The 14574-nt window shown below is 39.4% G+C and overlaps 2 protein-coding genes across 2 annotated transcripts in view; both read left to right on the forward strand.

The window, feature by feature from the left end:
• LOC134824018 (uncharacterized) overlaps positions 1 to 14574 on the forward strand; it is a 146360-nt gene that overhangs the window by 108374 nt on the left and 23412 nt on the right. Inside the window, exons 49-69 of the mRNA XM_063835711.1 lie at positions 1182 to 1260; positions 1422 to 1591; positions 1721 to 1963; positions 2101 to 2208; positions 2304 to 2484; positions 2840 to 3115; positions 3336 to 3433; positions 3564 to 3701; positions 3892 to 4060; positions 4263 to 4450; positions 4570 to 4746; positions 5073 to 5228; positions 5480 to 5698; positions 5964 to 6129; positions 6240 to 6523; positions 6681 to 6877; positions 7048 to 7185; positions 7348 to 7482; positions 7623 to 7824; positions 9144 to 9299; positions 9460 to 9633. Of these exons, the coding sequence (XP_063691781.1) occupies positions 1182 to 1260; positions 1422 to 1591; positions 1721 to 1963; positions 2101 to 2208; positions 2304 to 2484; positions 2840 to 3115; positions 3336 to 3433; positions 3564 to 3701; positions 3892 to 4060; positions 4263 to 4450; positions 4570 to 4746; positions 5073 to 5228; positions 5480 to 5698; positions 5964 to 6129; positions 6240 to 6523; positions 6681 to 6877; positions 7048 to 7185; positions 7348 to 7482; positions 7623 to 7824; positions 9144 to 9299; positions 9460 to 9633 (3654 nt within the window). The remainder of the gene's footprint in view (positions 1 to 1181; positions 1261 to 1421; positions 1592 to 1720; positions 1964 to 2100; positions 2209 to 2303; positions 2485 to 2839; positions 3116 to 3335; positions 3434 to 3563; positions 3702 to 3891; positions 4061 to 4262; positions 4451 to 4569; positions 4747 to 5072; positions 5229 to 5479; positions 5699 to 5963; positions 6130 to 6239; positions 6524 to 6680; positions 6878 to 7047; positions 7186 to 7347; positions 7483 to 7622; positions 7825 to 9143; positions 9300 to 9459; positions 9634 to 14574) is intronic.
• Positions 11609 to 14226, forward strand: LOC134825944 (uncharacterized). The gene is made up of 2 exons (XM_063838149.1): positions 11609 to 12191; positions 12375 to 14226. The coding sequence occupies exons 1-2, from the start codon at positions 12180 to 12182 to the stop codon at positions 14049 to 14051; spliced, it is 1689 nt and encodes a 562-aa protein (XP_063694219.1). The 5' UTR covers positions 11609 to 12179; the 3' UTR covers positions 14052 to 14226.

Consider the following 14574-nt stretch of genomic DNA (forward strand, 5'->3'; position numbering starts at 1 on the left):
AAGTGAGAGTAGTAAAAGTGATCTTTCTGGTCTCCGATACAGTCTTACATCAATGCTTGCAGCTGCATTCACTTCACTAATTTTGATTATCGGAATGCCTACGGTGTAATGATTGCAATGATTTCACTCAAAGTAACTGATTGCCTGTTCTAAGAATGCTTCCACTACCATATAGGCTGATGCAAATTTAGTACATCTCTATCCCGATTCACGCACCAGGGTTCCTCATAAGAGGCTGTCTCAACTTTCTTCAGTGGCATAGTCAAATATAGCTTTGTATAGGTCGGCCTTGTTGTGCTCTACAGTCTACACAGTGTCTGATTCAGATTTCTAATCTTCTGCTTCGTACATTATTTACGTTTGATAGCATTGATATGCTGTACCGTACAATGTGACGTTGGGTAAGCGGACGGTATCAATATCGTTGCGTTTGTCCTATCCAAACTTTTCTCTTGAGCCTCTGTTAGTGTTTAGGTTTTTGATCTGTAGAGCAATGACATCTATGGGTATGAAGGCCGAAGTTATATAATCAATTTAGAGCTTCCAATATAGTACAGTCAAATCCGTCCTAATTTAAGCCTTTGTCGGACAAAATTCGCAACAAAGCGATTTTAACGGGATATGGTCGGGACAGGTCCCAGGAATCATTCAAGAGAGTTCCCAAAAAAAAGACTTCAGGAAAATCCACAATTACCACTTTTCTACCACCTTTTTACCACTTTGGTTTTCCGCAAATAAGTCACGTTCTGAATATCCTAGAAGATTCTAGTTTAAAGCAGTGTGTCTAGAAAACAAATAAGAACAACTTTTTCTTTAACAACTTTTTCAAAAATAAATTATTTAATTAATTAATTAAATAATTAAACAATTTTAAAATATTTCAAAAAAATATTTTGATAAAAATGTTCACAATTACATTCCACGTATAATGAACTAATTTTTATAAAACTTTTGAAAATTTTCACTTTCAATATTTTGGACTTAAAAAATTTTCGAAATTAGTAAAGAATAACCACTATTTACCACTTTTTACCACATTGAATCTCCGCTAATAAAACGACTTCTGAATGTCGTAGAAGGTTTTAGATTGAACCAATGTGTTCAAAACATAAAAGAGAACAAGGTCAGAATTTCCTAAGTCACATTATTAATATTGTTTGCTTACATAAAGTCTATTTCAGACCCAGAAAGAGGAAGTATACGAGCTTATCGAACATGTGAAGGACAACATGGAATCTATTGAAAGTGTACTAGAGACTGGTAATATTTTTCTCCAAATTTGTCTGATGTGCAGTGTCTCCAGTCTCCACTCTCGGAAATGTCTACTCTTCTCAATCAACCTCTTCAATTCTCACATTTTGCGATATGCTGTAAAGTATTTTAGAGTTGATGTAATTTGAATGCTTTCTCTGAACCCTCAGGAGAGGATATAGGACTGAAGGAGATGAACAGATTCTCCTTGTACACAAAGCTAGTAAACCTCAAAACGCGGTGGACGCAGCTTGATCTCGACTGTCATCAGAAGATTATACAGATCGAGCTGAATATTATCTCTATTAAAGAGTACAAGTTACTTCAATGGCTTGTTAAGGTGAGATCTGCTGACAAATGCTGTCTCTCAACTTCCTATTAGTATTATCGATGGGCTTATAATAAATTAAGCCATAAAATCACCATTAAAAAGTTCTATGAATCTCTGTGACTTACCATTAATTAACAGCAAGAAGAGAGATTGACTGTCAACATAGAAATCCTAATTCGAGCGGAACTAGAAGAGATCCTGGCCATGTACAAAGAGTACAAGGTAAACTACGAGGAGGTTAGAGTCCTGTATCTGGAACTGAAGGACAAGGTGGACCTAGTTGAGAGAGAGGAGCTCGAGCGGGATATCCGGATTATTGAAACTCACTGGGTTAACGTTTACGAGCTCCTCATGTCTGCTTTTGCTGTTGTAAGTTGGCAGGTTTGTTCTAATGGTTTTTAGCACGTTTGTGATTGACTACAAATGTAGATTTGATTAAGTAATTTGGGAAAATGGGCCGGTTTATTTTAAGAATAAAGCTGTACTTGCCGTATGGTTGTAATATAATGTTTGCGTAGGTGTCTGCAAGAGAAGAGGCAGATAGTGAGTCCGAGGAGGAGGACACAGAGGAGGACAGTTCTAATGCTGGACGTAAAAGGGGCTTTGCCTTCAATGTTGAATTCGGGGTAAGTTATTTGGATAATTAATGTCGTACTTGGAAGGTTAACCTTGGAAATCTTAATCTCTCTCGATGCTCTTTACTTAAACTTTTCTTCAAAAGGAAGATGGGGAAAAGCCGATGGAGGCAATGGTTCCAGAGAAAGACGAGCCAGACATAATCATGGCACCTGAAATAATGGTAAACGTGGAGAACAAGCCGACCCTGGAATCTGCAGCGCCTGCTCCGCAAGCAATCGGCGGAGGTTGGGGTGGAGTTGACATTCCTGACATAAATATCAATGGTATGTAATTTAGTATGTCATTCACTGGGTGAATAATATACACACTGCTTTCAAATGGCTATGATTTCGAGACTAATGATAAGATCTCTTCAAGTTATACTTATGTTCCAAAGTGTGTGAAAATTATAATAATAAAATGAAAACACTAAATCAAAATGATGATAATTTGCTCAATCCAATAAATAACAACAATGAAACAAATAGTATTTTAAAATTCATTAGTTGCTCCTTCGTAAATATTGTTATAAATTTAAAAAACAAGGCGCCATTTTTAACTGAACCTGTATAGTGAATAGTCCATGAGTTAGTTCATTTAAGTGACCCCCATTATACATATTACTGACGTTCACCTCAGTTGAAGGAGGAAATGTAGCTATGACGAACTCTGCGGCCCCTGGAGCTGAGCGAATATCGGCATCCTCAGAACAAAAGAAGGAAGAAAGTAAAAGCATCAACAACCGTTTCAATGCTGGGGGCTACAACGGGTTCGGGGGTGGTGGGGTGCCTTTTCAGCTACCCATGTTGCCTCAGCTTCAGTACAATCAGAACGTGGGTAATCACACCTGTTGTGGGGGTAACAACTCAAATGTTACAGAGATCGACAGCTCTAAGTTCCTCTTAGCTATTGTTGGTAAGTCTAGTACATTGGTCTGAGGTCTGAGACCGGTTGGATTTGATCCAGTACGGACCTATTCTCAGCATAGGTTATCCGTAATTTATTTATTTATGGTCGGTTCACTGTTATAATAATATGTTGAAATGTGCGTTAAAAACAGATTATCTGCAGCTACCACTGCACGTTTAAAGGTTTAACATAACCGTACTAGATGTTTATAATGTAAACCTCTCAGATTTGAGATCGTGGATCACTAGTCATCTGCAAGAGTTGATGAACTACGATAACCCCGACATAGACGCCCAGTTACAATGGCTAACTGATCTTAACCAGGTATAACAAATTGATCTATTACTATAATTAAAACAGCATAATATTACTTGTAACAGTATATTTCTTGAACAGCTGATTGTTGAAAATTGTCCTCTTGATACCCTCATTATTCTGGTTGTACTTGTTTCAGGTATTGATGAACCAAGAGTTGACTGTACAGGATACCCATAACACGATTAAGATGATGTTACCAAAACTATCCTTGACTGCAAAAGATCAGCTAGTCTCTCAAATCGAGGGAATGTTGCATGATTTCAGTGAATTGAAGGTAAAGACCAGTCTGAAAATTTAAGAAAAATTTATTCATATAAATAACTCATTTAAAACATACTGAGCTTACTCCAGGTAAGGTCGAACTCTTCAAAAACAATTCATCTTTAATTTTGATTCGACTGTTTATGTTATGAAATAAATTTTACATCAAATTTAGTAAAGTCTTACAGTAAATTCTTTTCCAGAGCCTGGTAAATTCGAGACTGCTGGCAGTCCGAAAAACAAAGGGTGAATGTAATGACTTCGAAGACACCATGGCTGAGTTCGAAGAGGAGCTGATAGATGCTGAGGAAATATTTGACAAGATCAAAGGCAGGATCCACAATCTTGATGAAATCATCGTCAACATCGAAAGTTTGTTTGGTTGTTATCATTGTTTTTGTCTCGTTCGTATCTCAGCCGATAACTACTGTGAAATGTGGATTGACCACGGGAAAAGATTTCAACTACACAGTATACTTATTGCACTTCTGTTATTACTTTATTACACTAAATTCTGCTAAAAGCTAGAACATGAAAGTTAAACTCATTAAAACTACTAACTACTCGACTTCAGGTCTGGCTGAGCTGGAAGGTAAGCTGGAACTGTGGAGGAACCTGTTTGATAAGGGGGTAGAAGGTGCGGGGTGTCCTCCTTCTCTCCAACACAATACCCAGATCATTGCAGCTCAGTGGAGTGATTTGTTCGAGGGAGTTGCTGATTGTAAGATCATGCTCAAGTCTGCCCACCAACGTGTTGCTCAGGTAATCACAGTGGATTTTAACATTCACTGTTTATTATTTTGTACATGATTTCATCGATATCGGTTTGTTTATATCCGTATTACTTTCTGAATGTTAGAATTACAAACCATCCCATTTAGATCGAACTAGATTTGAAAGAAGTTCACGAGTGGCTGCAAATAAAAGAGTCCTCCATGAGCAGATCCAAATTGTACACAACTATACACGAGATGGAGATATCGTTCTCAACCGTGTCCCAGATAGGAATGGATGCTCAGAATAAAAGACTCTTCTTCGACCCACTCAAGTTTTCTGCGGTAAATTTCAAAAATGTTCAGTAAAATAACAAACCACCCATTATCAACGAACCAAACTTGTTTATGATTAATATTAATCACATTAATCAATAAATGTTTTTGCCATGAAACGGACCAAACTGATCCTAACTCATATTCCACTCATCATAGCATATTGCTTAAGCATGTACAAAGGGCATAACCTCAATCAGTTTAATGTAGTGAAATGACTGGTGTGGATGAAGTAGTGTACTAATACATGTTGGAGAGGATCAGGTAAGTTTAATCACATTAATGACCAATTATTTATTTATCGATTAATTATCTAATAATCAACCGCTGGACAGGTTGAGATGTTTACCGGAGTGTGTATGACGAATGTCAGAGAATTTTACTCCAGTCTGAGTACCAGAGTGGTTACATTGTGGCAAAACGCTGAGGATCTCTCCCTTACTTTTAGACAGAATATTAACCTTGTACATGACATTATCGGGAGCTGCGAGGTAAGTTACATTCATCGAGTCATTGAAATTATACATGATACGTTGAAATAATCAGAATCAAATAAAGAGCACATGAATGAGATTGTAATGTTAATGCATTAAAAGCAACTCGTATTTCTAAATTCGCCCCTTCATAGAAGCCGGATATTCTGTTTGACTCACCTCAAGTATGAAATGAAAATTGTCTGCATATGACTCAAATTAAAAATGATTGGTCGAAAGTCAAATGCCTGAAAATGTGTATCTCTCAGAGTTTTATCACTTGGGTGAAGATGGTCTCCGCCGAAGTAGATAGTATTGAGAAACCAGAGAACAGAGAAGACTCGGTCAAGTCCCTCTCGAAGTTGGACGACTACATTGATCTAGTTCCAGAGAGAGAGAGGGAGTTTGATACGCTCGTTGAAAGGGTCAAGGACCTAGATAATCTGGCTAGCAGCCTCATCATCGGACATATCAATCAGTCCTCTCAGGTATTAGCGTGTACTGGAATCAAGCTTAAAGATAAATAATTCGCAACATTGAAACTCATAAGCAGTTGGTTATAAGGTTTATGAACAAAAAGTAGCTTAAATTCGCAATTTGCTCCTTCATAAATATTTTTATAGATTTTTTTAAATGCAATATTTTTGACTCAGTAGATATATAATAACCGTCGCTCCATTTGCATCATCAATGTTCGATATTGAATATTTATATAAACATGGTAATTGATCTAATAGCTCGACTCGATTTCAGGAGTTCAACTTGCTGAAGATGTTGCTAAAGAAGAAACACTCCATAGTTTCCGGCCTGGTGACCCACTATTCCGCCGAAGAAGGCCTTTTAAAGAAGATCCAGGACGCTCTTCAAGAAGCAGAGAAAGTTCTCAACTCTCCCATGCTTATCCCTTGCAATATTGAGGGTAAAACATCCGCTTTTTCGATTTCTACATAAATAGTATCTTAGTTACTTTTATCAACGATAAATGCAATATATACTCAGCCGGGACTAAATGTATGATACTGTCTGCAGGTCTTGGTGCGATAAATGAACAGTACAGTGACATCAGCAAGCAGTTAGAACGTACTAAAGAGATGATAGAGAACATAGCTCAGCACAGTCCCGAGTTAGCCGCCCAGCTAAGGGAGCGATGTGGTCATGCTTCCAACGAGCAGCACAACATTTCCCTGAAAGTTGGAGAAGCTTTGGGATCCCTTAAATCTCTCCACCAACAACTCGAGGAGATGATCGAATGGGAAGATCACATGATTAAAAAGATTGGGGAACTGAATATTCCTACTGGGAGCAAAGATGAAGTTAGTGCACTTTAACCTATTGTTATTTTACGATCTCCTCCCTTTCTTTAACATAATCCAGATCGGAAGACTGGTGTTTCAATTTTCGGTGTGTTGTTTGGCACAAGGAACGATCTGTTGAAATTAACATATACAGTTAGCTCTCAATATTTCCCAGGTTCTGGATCTGGAAGAAAAGATCAAGGAAATCGGCACGAAGATCGAACGCCAGGAAATGACTTACAACCGACTGGAGGACAAGACCAACAATGTCATGATCCAGTTCGAGTTGGGGACCGGAGAGGAGATCGAGGAGAAGCTAGTTCAGATGCAGAACCTTTGGAGGGAAATCACCGGGGTAACTGCTGAACACAAGTTAGAACTCCTTGTTGTATGCCGTGTGTGTATTATGTCCATTTAAGTCTGTGACTTTCAGTTATTTGTCTGTCAAATGAAGAGGTTTCCCAAAGTCTCAAATTGTAACTTTACTTTCCTTCGCTGTGCCAAAATGTTGGTTATTCGTTTTAACAATGAATGTATTTCAGGAGTCGAGTCGAGAAGGCAATGTTCCATTTTGATACATTTGACTCTACAATAATGAACCACGAGGCCTTCCTGCAGTCGCAACAGAGTCACTTCAATTTCATCAAACAGAACCCAGAGAATGAGACTGCAAAAGAACGGTATGATCATTAATGTTACTTCTGCATTGAAAGAGAAAAGGAGCGCTGCATCGTGCCGAAAAAGTTGCAGAACAATTATTTTAGACTTAATAATTTGTTAAATTACTGCAATATTGATGATGTAAGATAGGTTTTGTTTCGATTTAACATTGCTTTATCCAGGAATGAGAAGTTACGCGAGGAGCTGAACAACTCCTCCCTGTTGGATGACATGACATACGCTCTCACCCAAATGAAAGAGATGTTTCCTGATGTCAGTGTAGCGGACGAGTTCGCAAAGCTACAGACAGTTAAAAGGTAGGAATCACGTGATATTTAAGGCTCCTTTCTGTGTTTGTTGTTATTTTACAGAATCCCTAAAAATGTAACAAGCTATTAAATATCGTGAACGTTTTCACCAATACCAGAGTTTTACAAGCCCACACCACAATTCTCAGCCACCAAGAGGCGTTTGTGAGTAAAGTAGAGGACCACAGCAAGCATATAGAGGACCGTATAACAGCGTCAGTGTACGAGAATATCCCAGTTCAGGCCCTGATGGACTGGGTTAAGGAGACGAAGGAGAAGGAAGTACATGATCTGGAGGACAACATGCCCGGGTCACTGGAGGAGTGTGAGATGGAGCTGGATAATCACGAGGTAATTTACCACGTGCTCTGGTTCTGGTCACTTTCCTCAACCTCTGACTTACCACTTGTTCTGGTTCTGGTCACTTTCCTCAACCTCTGACTTACCAGGTGTTCTGGTCAGTTTCCTCAACCTCTGACTTACCACGTGTTTTGGTTCTGGTCACTGTCCTCAACCTCTGACTTACCACGTGTTCTGGTTCTGGTCACTTTCCTCAACCTCTGACTTACCACGTATTCTGGTTCTGGTCACTTTCCTCAACCTCAGACTTACCGCGTGTTCTGGTTCTGGTCACTTTCCTCAACCTCTTACTTACCACGTGTTCTGGTTCTGGTCACTTTCCTCAACCTCTGACTTACCACGTGTTCTGGTTCTGGTCACTTTCCTCAACCTCAGACTTACCACTTGTTCTGGTTCTGGGCACTTTCCTCAACCTCTGACTTACCACGTATTCTGGTTCTGGTAACTTTCCTCAACCTCTGACTTACCACGTGTTCTGGTTCTGGTCACTTTCCTCAACCTCTTAATTACCACGTGTTCTGGTTCTGGTCACTTTCCTCAACCTCTGACTTACCACGTGTTCTGGTTCTGGTCACTTTCCTCAACCTCTGACTTACCACGTATTCTGTTACTGGTCACTTTCCTCAACCTCTTAATTACCACGTGTTCTGGTTCTGGTCACTTTCCTCAACCTCTGACTTACCACGTGTTCTGGTTCTGGTCACTTTCCTCAGCCTCTTACTTACCACGTGTTCTGGTTCTGGTCACTTTCCTCAACCTCTGACTTACCACGTGTTCTGGTTCTGGTCACTTTCCTCAACCTCTGACTTACCACGTATTCTGTTACTGGTCACTTTCCTCAACCTCTGACTTACCACGTGTTCTGGTTCTGGTCACTTTCCTCAACCTCTGACTTACCACGTGTTCTGGTTCTGGTCACTTTCCTCAGCCTCTGACTTACCACGTGTTCTGGTTCTGGTCACTTTCCTCAACCTCTTACTTACCACGTGTTCTGGTTCTGGTCACTTTCCTCAACCTCTTACTTACCACGTGTTCTGGTTCTGGTCACTTACCTCAACCTCTGACTTACCACGTGTTCTGGTTCTGGTCACTTTCCTCAACCTCTTACTTACCACGTGTTCTGGTTCTGGTCACTTTCCTCAACCTCTGACTTACCACGTGTTCTGGTCACTTTCCTCAACCTCTGACTTGCAAGCCGCGTTAATTGTGCCTCGTTAAACTGAATTTCTACATTCTGGCTTTTAGAAATTCCTTGATTGTGCTCTAGTTTACATATAATCTTATTTGAAACTAAAACAATCTCACCTCAGAAAATTCTGCAAGAGTTGGCAGCTAAGCAGAAAGAAATCATCAAAGCACAAAGCGAGGCGGAAAAGTTGTTCCAAGAAAAAGGGTTTGATCCAGGTGTCCAAAAGCTGGCAGAGGAGATGAAGCTGCTTCAGGAACAGTGGGACGATGCTACACAGGTTAACATAACATATTGTATAAATGGCTCTTGACATGAGATAATAAGTGGGTTTTGTAAATTTCACCAACTGAAAGTACATTAAATACTGGTGTGCACTGTGCATGTATACTATTATATTGATCTGAAACAGACTAGAAGACAACAGTTTCCACCCCCAGCTGATAACGCAGAGACAGAAGCTTCTAGAAGAGAGACTGGTGACTTTAGGAGCTCTGTCAGACGATATAGAGGATCAGTTCTCCTGGTTAACCCAGACGAGACGGTTGATAGAGGAGGCTGAGGAACCCTCCACTGAGCTCCATTGTCTTATTGAGGATATCACTTCTATCAAGGTGGGTGCAGCTGTTTTAGAGTTTTAGTCAGATCGTCCACTTTGAGGTAATATTGGATTAGGGATCAGATCGCCTACGATCACATTTTGACTTAATAGTCCAGTCATTTAAGGACAGCTGCCTGCAAATCTTCAGATACTCACGAAACTTTGCACAGACCTTCCTCAAGGTATGAATAAACGATTTTCGGTTGGAGACATTTTTTTACCGTAGGGAAAACCCAGGAGGGCCACGCCCATATTGACCCAATAACGTAACTGACCCTTTGCTTCTAAAGGTCGTAGAGACTTCAAAATAGGCTTAAACGAAGCCGCATATGCATGTTTATATAGGAGTTATTGATCACTACATGGCCTAAAATCCTTGCTTTTCGAGAAATTCGCCAAAAACCATTTTGGGCGTGGCGCTGAGCCCATTTTACTAACTTTTGATAGGATTGTGATAGAGTCTTCGGATAGAGTGCAAAAGAACTGCAATTGGCATATTTATAAATTATATATGACTTACGAAGAAACATATGCCTTAAAGTGCTTACTGTTTCAGTTATTGGCGAAAAACTGATTTTCGGTTCCAGAAATCATGCAAAAATATGGGTATCTGGTAAATTGGGCTATGAAGGCCCTAGAGATTTTTTAATGAGTGCAAATTGTGCAGAATGGCCATGTTTACATACAATTTATGAAGGAACATGTACCCAAAATGCTTACTTTTCGAGTTATTAACATAGAACGGGAGGCAAAAATGGCTGATAAAACCAATTTTGCTCTAGTATTTGTGCAAATTTTCTCTGTTTTTTCCCCAAATAACTCGAAAAGGAAGCATTTTAGGGTACATGTTGCTTCATAAATTGTATATAAACATGGCCATTCTGCACAATTTGCACTCATTTGAAAATCTCTAGGGCCATCATAGCCCAATTTACCAGATACCCATATTTTTGCATGATTTCTGGAACCGAAAATCAGTTTTTCGCCAATAACTGAAACAGTAAGCACTTTAAGGCATATGTTTCTTCGTAAGTCATATATAAATATGCCAATTGCAGTTCTTTTGCAATCTATCCGAAGACTCTATCACGATCATATCAAAAGTTAGTAAAATGGGCTCAGCGCCACGCCCAAAATGGTTTTTGGCGAATTTCTCGAAAAGCAAGGATTTTAGGCCATGTGTTGATCAATAACTCCTATATAAACATGCATATGCGGCTTCGTTTAAGCCTATTTTGAAGTCTCTACGACCTTCAGAAACAAAGGGTCAGTTACGTTATTGGGTCAATATGGGCGTGGCCCTCCTGGGTTTTCCCCACGGTAAAAAAAATGTCTCCAGCCGAAAATCGTTTATTAATACCTTGGGGAAGGTCTGTGCAAAGTTTCGTGAGTATCTGAAAATTTGCAGGTTCATTTGCATAAATGTCCATAAATGACTGGACTATAATATTTGGCTGTGTGATTGAATAAATAGGGTTCCCATGCTTATAATGGCCATAATAAATCTGGATTATCTATCTGTGATCTGTTGCTATACAGTAACTGCCCCAAAGTCCTAATGTATTTCAACTATTGCTCAGATTTTGCATTGGAATTGGGATGTGATAGCCGATGTAACATAAAATATTTCGGTTCACGGTATGTGAAATGTATAGATTTTAAACTTATCGTACACTCAAAGTTACACTCAAAATAACAAACTGCGTCTCGGACTATACTGTTAATGAGTGTAACTGTAAGCTTGTCCCGGTCCCCTGACTGATCTTTACGAATCATCTGCGCTACATCGGGTACGAGATCGTATCACGTTTATTATATCAATACGATTCTTTACTTTGTTCTTAACTTTATTCAGTTTGCTCGAATTGTGCTTAAATTACTGACAAATCCTCTCTGAAAATATCGTTATAACTATAAGCGCAACTAATATTCTATGATAAGGCTTATCTACCGAGCGATAAGCAATAAAATATTGCAAATTTCAAGTTGAGTCAAGGTTACTCCATTTCTATTTTATTCTCGCTTTTACCTTTGTAATGTTACAATTATAGTATAATTTTGCTTAATGGTTTTAAATTTTTTTCATCATCTGTTCTTTTTTTAGGCGATGCTCGCATGTTTGATTTTTTTTTCTAATCTTATCTTACATTTTATGATAAGGCTTATCTACCGAACGATAAGCAATAAAGGTTGCAAATTTCAAGTTGAGTCACAATTACTCCATTTCTATTTTATCCTCGCTTTTACCTTTTTAATGTCACCATTATTGTATTAATAATTATTAATTAATATTTTGCTTAATGGTTTTAAATTTATTTCATCATCTTTTATTTTTTTAGGCGATGCTCGCATGTTTGATTTCTTTTTTCTAATCTTATTTAACAATTTGTTTCATGACTATCTTTACGATTACAGATTTGAGCTGTCAATATCTTTGTAGAATGTTTTTTGTTTAATTTCGTAGGCCAACTGTTCGATATTCTATCCTAACTAAACCCTCCCAATAGTTAGTGTTGTATCCTAAACTTCGAACTAATCTCAACACTATCAAAATCCAAAATGGTCAACAAGGTAATAATATTTCTCATTAATTCGTCTGCTTTTATGTTCATTGCTTTTGTTTGAAAAGAACCCTGTTAAATCACAAACTCTGATTTTCACCATCAAATCTACACCACTTATCATTACTGGAGATTAATTTCTAGGCTAAATTTCTATAAGGCTAAATTCAAATTATGTATTGATTTTTCACAGGACGAAGGTTTCGAGGATCAAGTTAAGTGCGATGTGGCTATTGTTGGTGGTGGGGTATCCGGGCTATACTGTGCGATGAACCTGATGACTGATCCCCGCACAGTCGACCGTGGTATCAAGAATATCGTCCTTCTGGAAGGTTCCGACAGATTTGGTGGACGATTCGACCTTGACTCGGTGAACGATGCTTCCGGCATCTTCCGCTTTGCTTACAAGGACCCGAAAAGTGATGAGATCTCGCACATGCCCCTCATGTCGCAACTAGTTACAGATTTGGGAATGCAGGATGACGTCGTCAAGGAGACGGTTAGCACAGAAGATACTTCCGTGGGTTATTTTGGAGGGTGTCATGTGACCAATCTTGATGTAAAGCTTAACCCGACCATTTGGAAGGACCTGTTTCACTTGAAAGACGGCGAGGAGATCCGCTCAGTTGACGACGCTGACATCGTCATCTACAAGAGGCTTCTGGAGCACAACAAAGAGAAGCTGAAAGATAAGTATCCTAACCGTGCAGCTATTATCCTAGCTCAGAAAGACCAGAAAAGTCTTCAGGATCCTGACTTCTGGACCTTCTTTAAAAACGAGCTAACGTGGCCCATTGGCTCACAAGAGGTTGCTCTTAGAGATCTCCCTATGTCTACATTGGTCTCAGTTATGAAGTTTTCTCCGAGTTTCTCTTGCTTGATGGACACCAAATCCTCTTCCAGAGATGCCGGAACGTACTTACAAAATCAAATGAGCATGAAGATGCTTACCACAGAATTTTACCACCTTAACAGCGGATGGACTTCAATGATCAACAAAATAGAGAAACAACTCTTAGACCTTGACGGTACAAACGGTATTAACATCAAACTTCGTCGTAACTGCTGCGCTAACAAGCTGATGGTCATGAAAGACGAAGCAGAGCCAATCTATCTGGGGTTTGAGGAGGGCTCCAAAACTGCAGTCATGGCAGCTGACAAGGTCATCATGGCTGTACCCCCGCCAGCTGTTGAAAAGATCAGCCTCCGTTTGGGTGACACCGAAACTTACAAGGCGGGATGTGATGCCATCAAGAAGATGTGCAGCAAGGTGTCCGGAGAAGACATGACTTTCATCAACCTCTTCTTTAAATCTGACTGGTGGAACAAGGAAGGAGACCCAAAGATGACAGGTCCGAGTTGTTCAGATCTTCCTTGCTCCATAATCTACCCATTCTACAGTTCCTGCGCAAAGAAAAGCTGTTCAGGCTGCAAAACCTGTTCAAATGATCCTTCTCCAGTTGGACTTACCATCCTCAGTAGAAGGAAGAACGCCGAGTTCTGGGCTTCTCTTCAAAGAATTGGCAACCCCTACAATCTATGTACAATAAAGAACCCGGAACTCACACCGACCTCCGAAGCTGTTGTAGATGTGGCGATGGACCAGCTAAAGGAGATTTTCAGACGAGGCGTGCCTCCACAACCGGTAATGGCAACGTACAGACGTCTTGACAAGGATAGCAAGTACGGTTATCCCTCGTACTGCTGGAAAGTGGGAGTGGTCGGGAGCGAGCTAGAGGGCCCCAAACCCATACCGGACAGGAACTTGTACTTCTGTCATGACGCTTGGAGCGATTATCAGGGCTGGGTCGAGGGGTCACTCAGGTCTACTAAGAAGGTTGTAGAGAGAGTCCTGGAGAAAAGTGATTGATTCGAATTCAAAGTTTTCACGTGGATTGTATTGTTTGAAATTCCATATTTTTGCAAAATGAGCCATTAAGTTGTGAATATTTATTTATTTTAATTAATGTTTTGAATATTTTATAATTCTTTAAATCATTTGCACCAATATTTTCTTTACTGTGTCTTCCGAAGAGTGAATAATCAAAATAAATAACAAAAATAACGCAGAAAACAATTGCAATCGCTATAAAAGGGCCCTATAAAAGAGGTCAGGGATCATGCAGTTGTGATTTTTGAAAGGTTGAACAATTTGTTTCCTAGCAATCAATTATCTTTTAGATGGTAGTTTAAGTCAGCGGATCACAGATAGTCGCTCGAAAGAATGAGGCTGTGTCTGAGCTGGGGTGCTTATATCTTAAATCTAGAAAACAGGAATATAAAATAATCAATGACGAATTTATTACTATCTATCTGAGACAAACATCTGCTATTCAGTATTTTCATAATAACATCTTACCATCATATTTGTCGAGCTAACTCTCATTTTTACC

Source organism: Bolinopsis microptera, chromosome 1 (assembly GCF_026151205.1).
Source record: "Bolinopsis microptera isolate Bmic1 chromosome 1, MBARI_Bmic_1.0, whole genome shotgun sequence".
Taxonomy (NCBI): domain Eukaryota; kingdom Metazoa; phylum Ctenophora; class Tentaculata; order Lobata; family Bolinopsidae; genus Bolinopsis; species Bolinopsis microptera.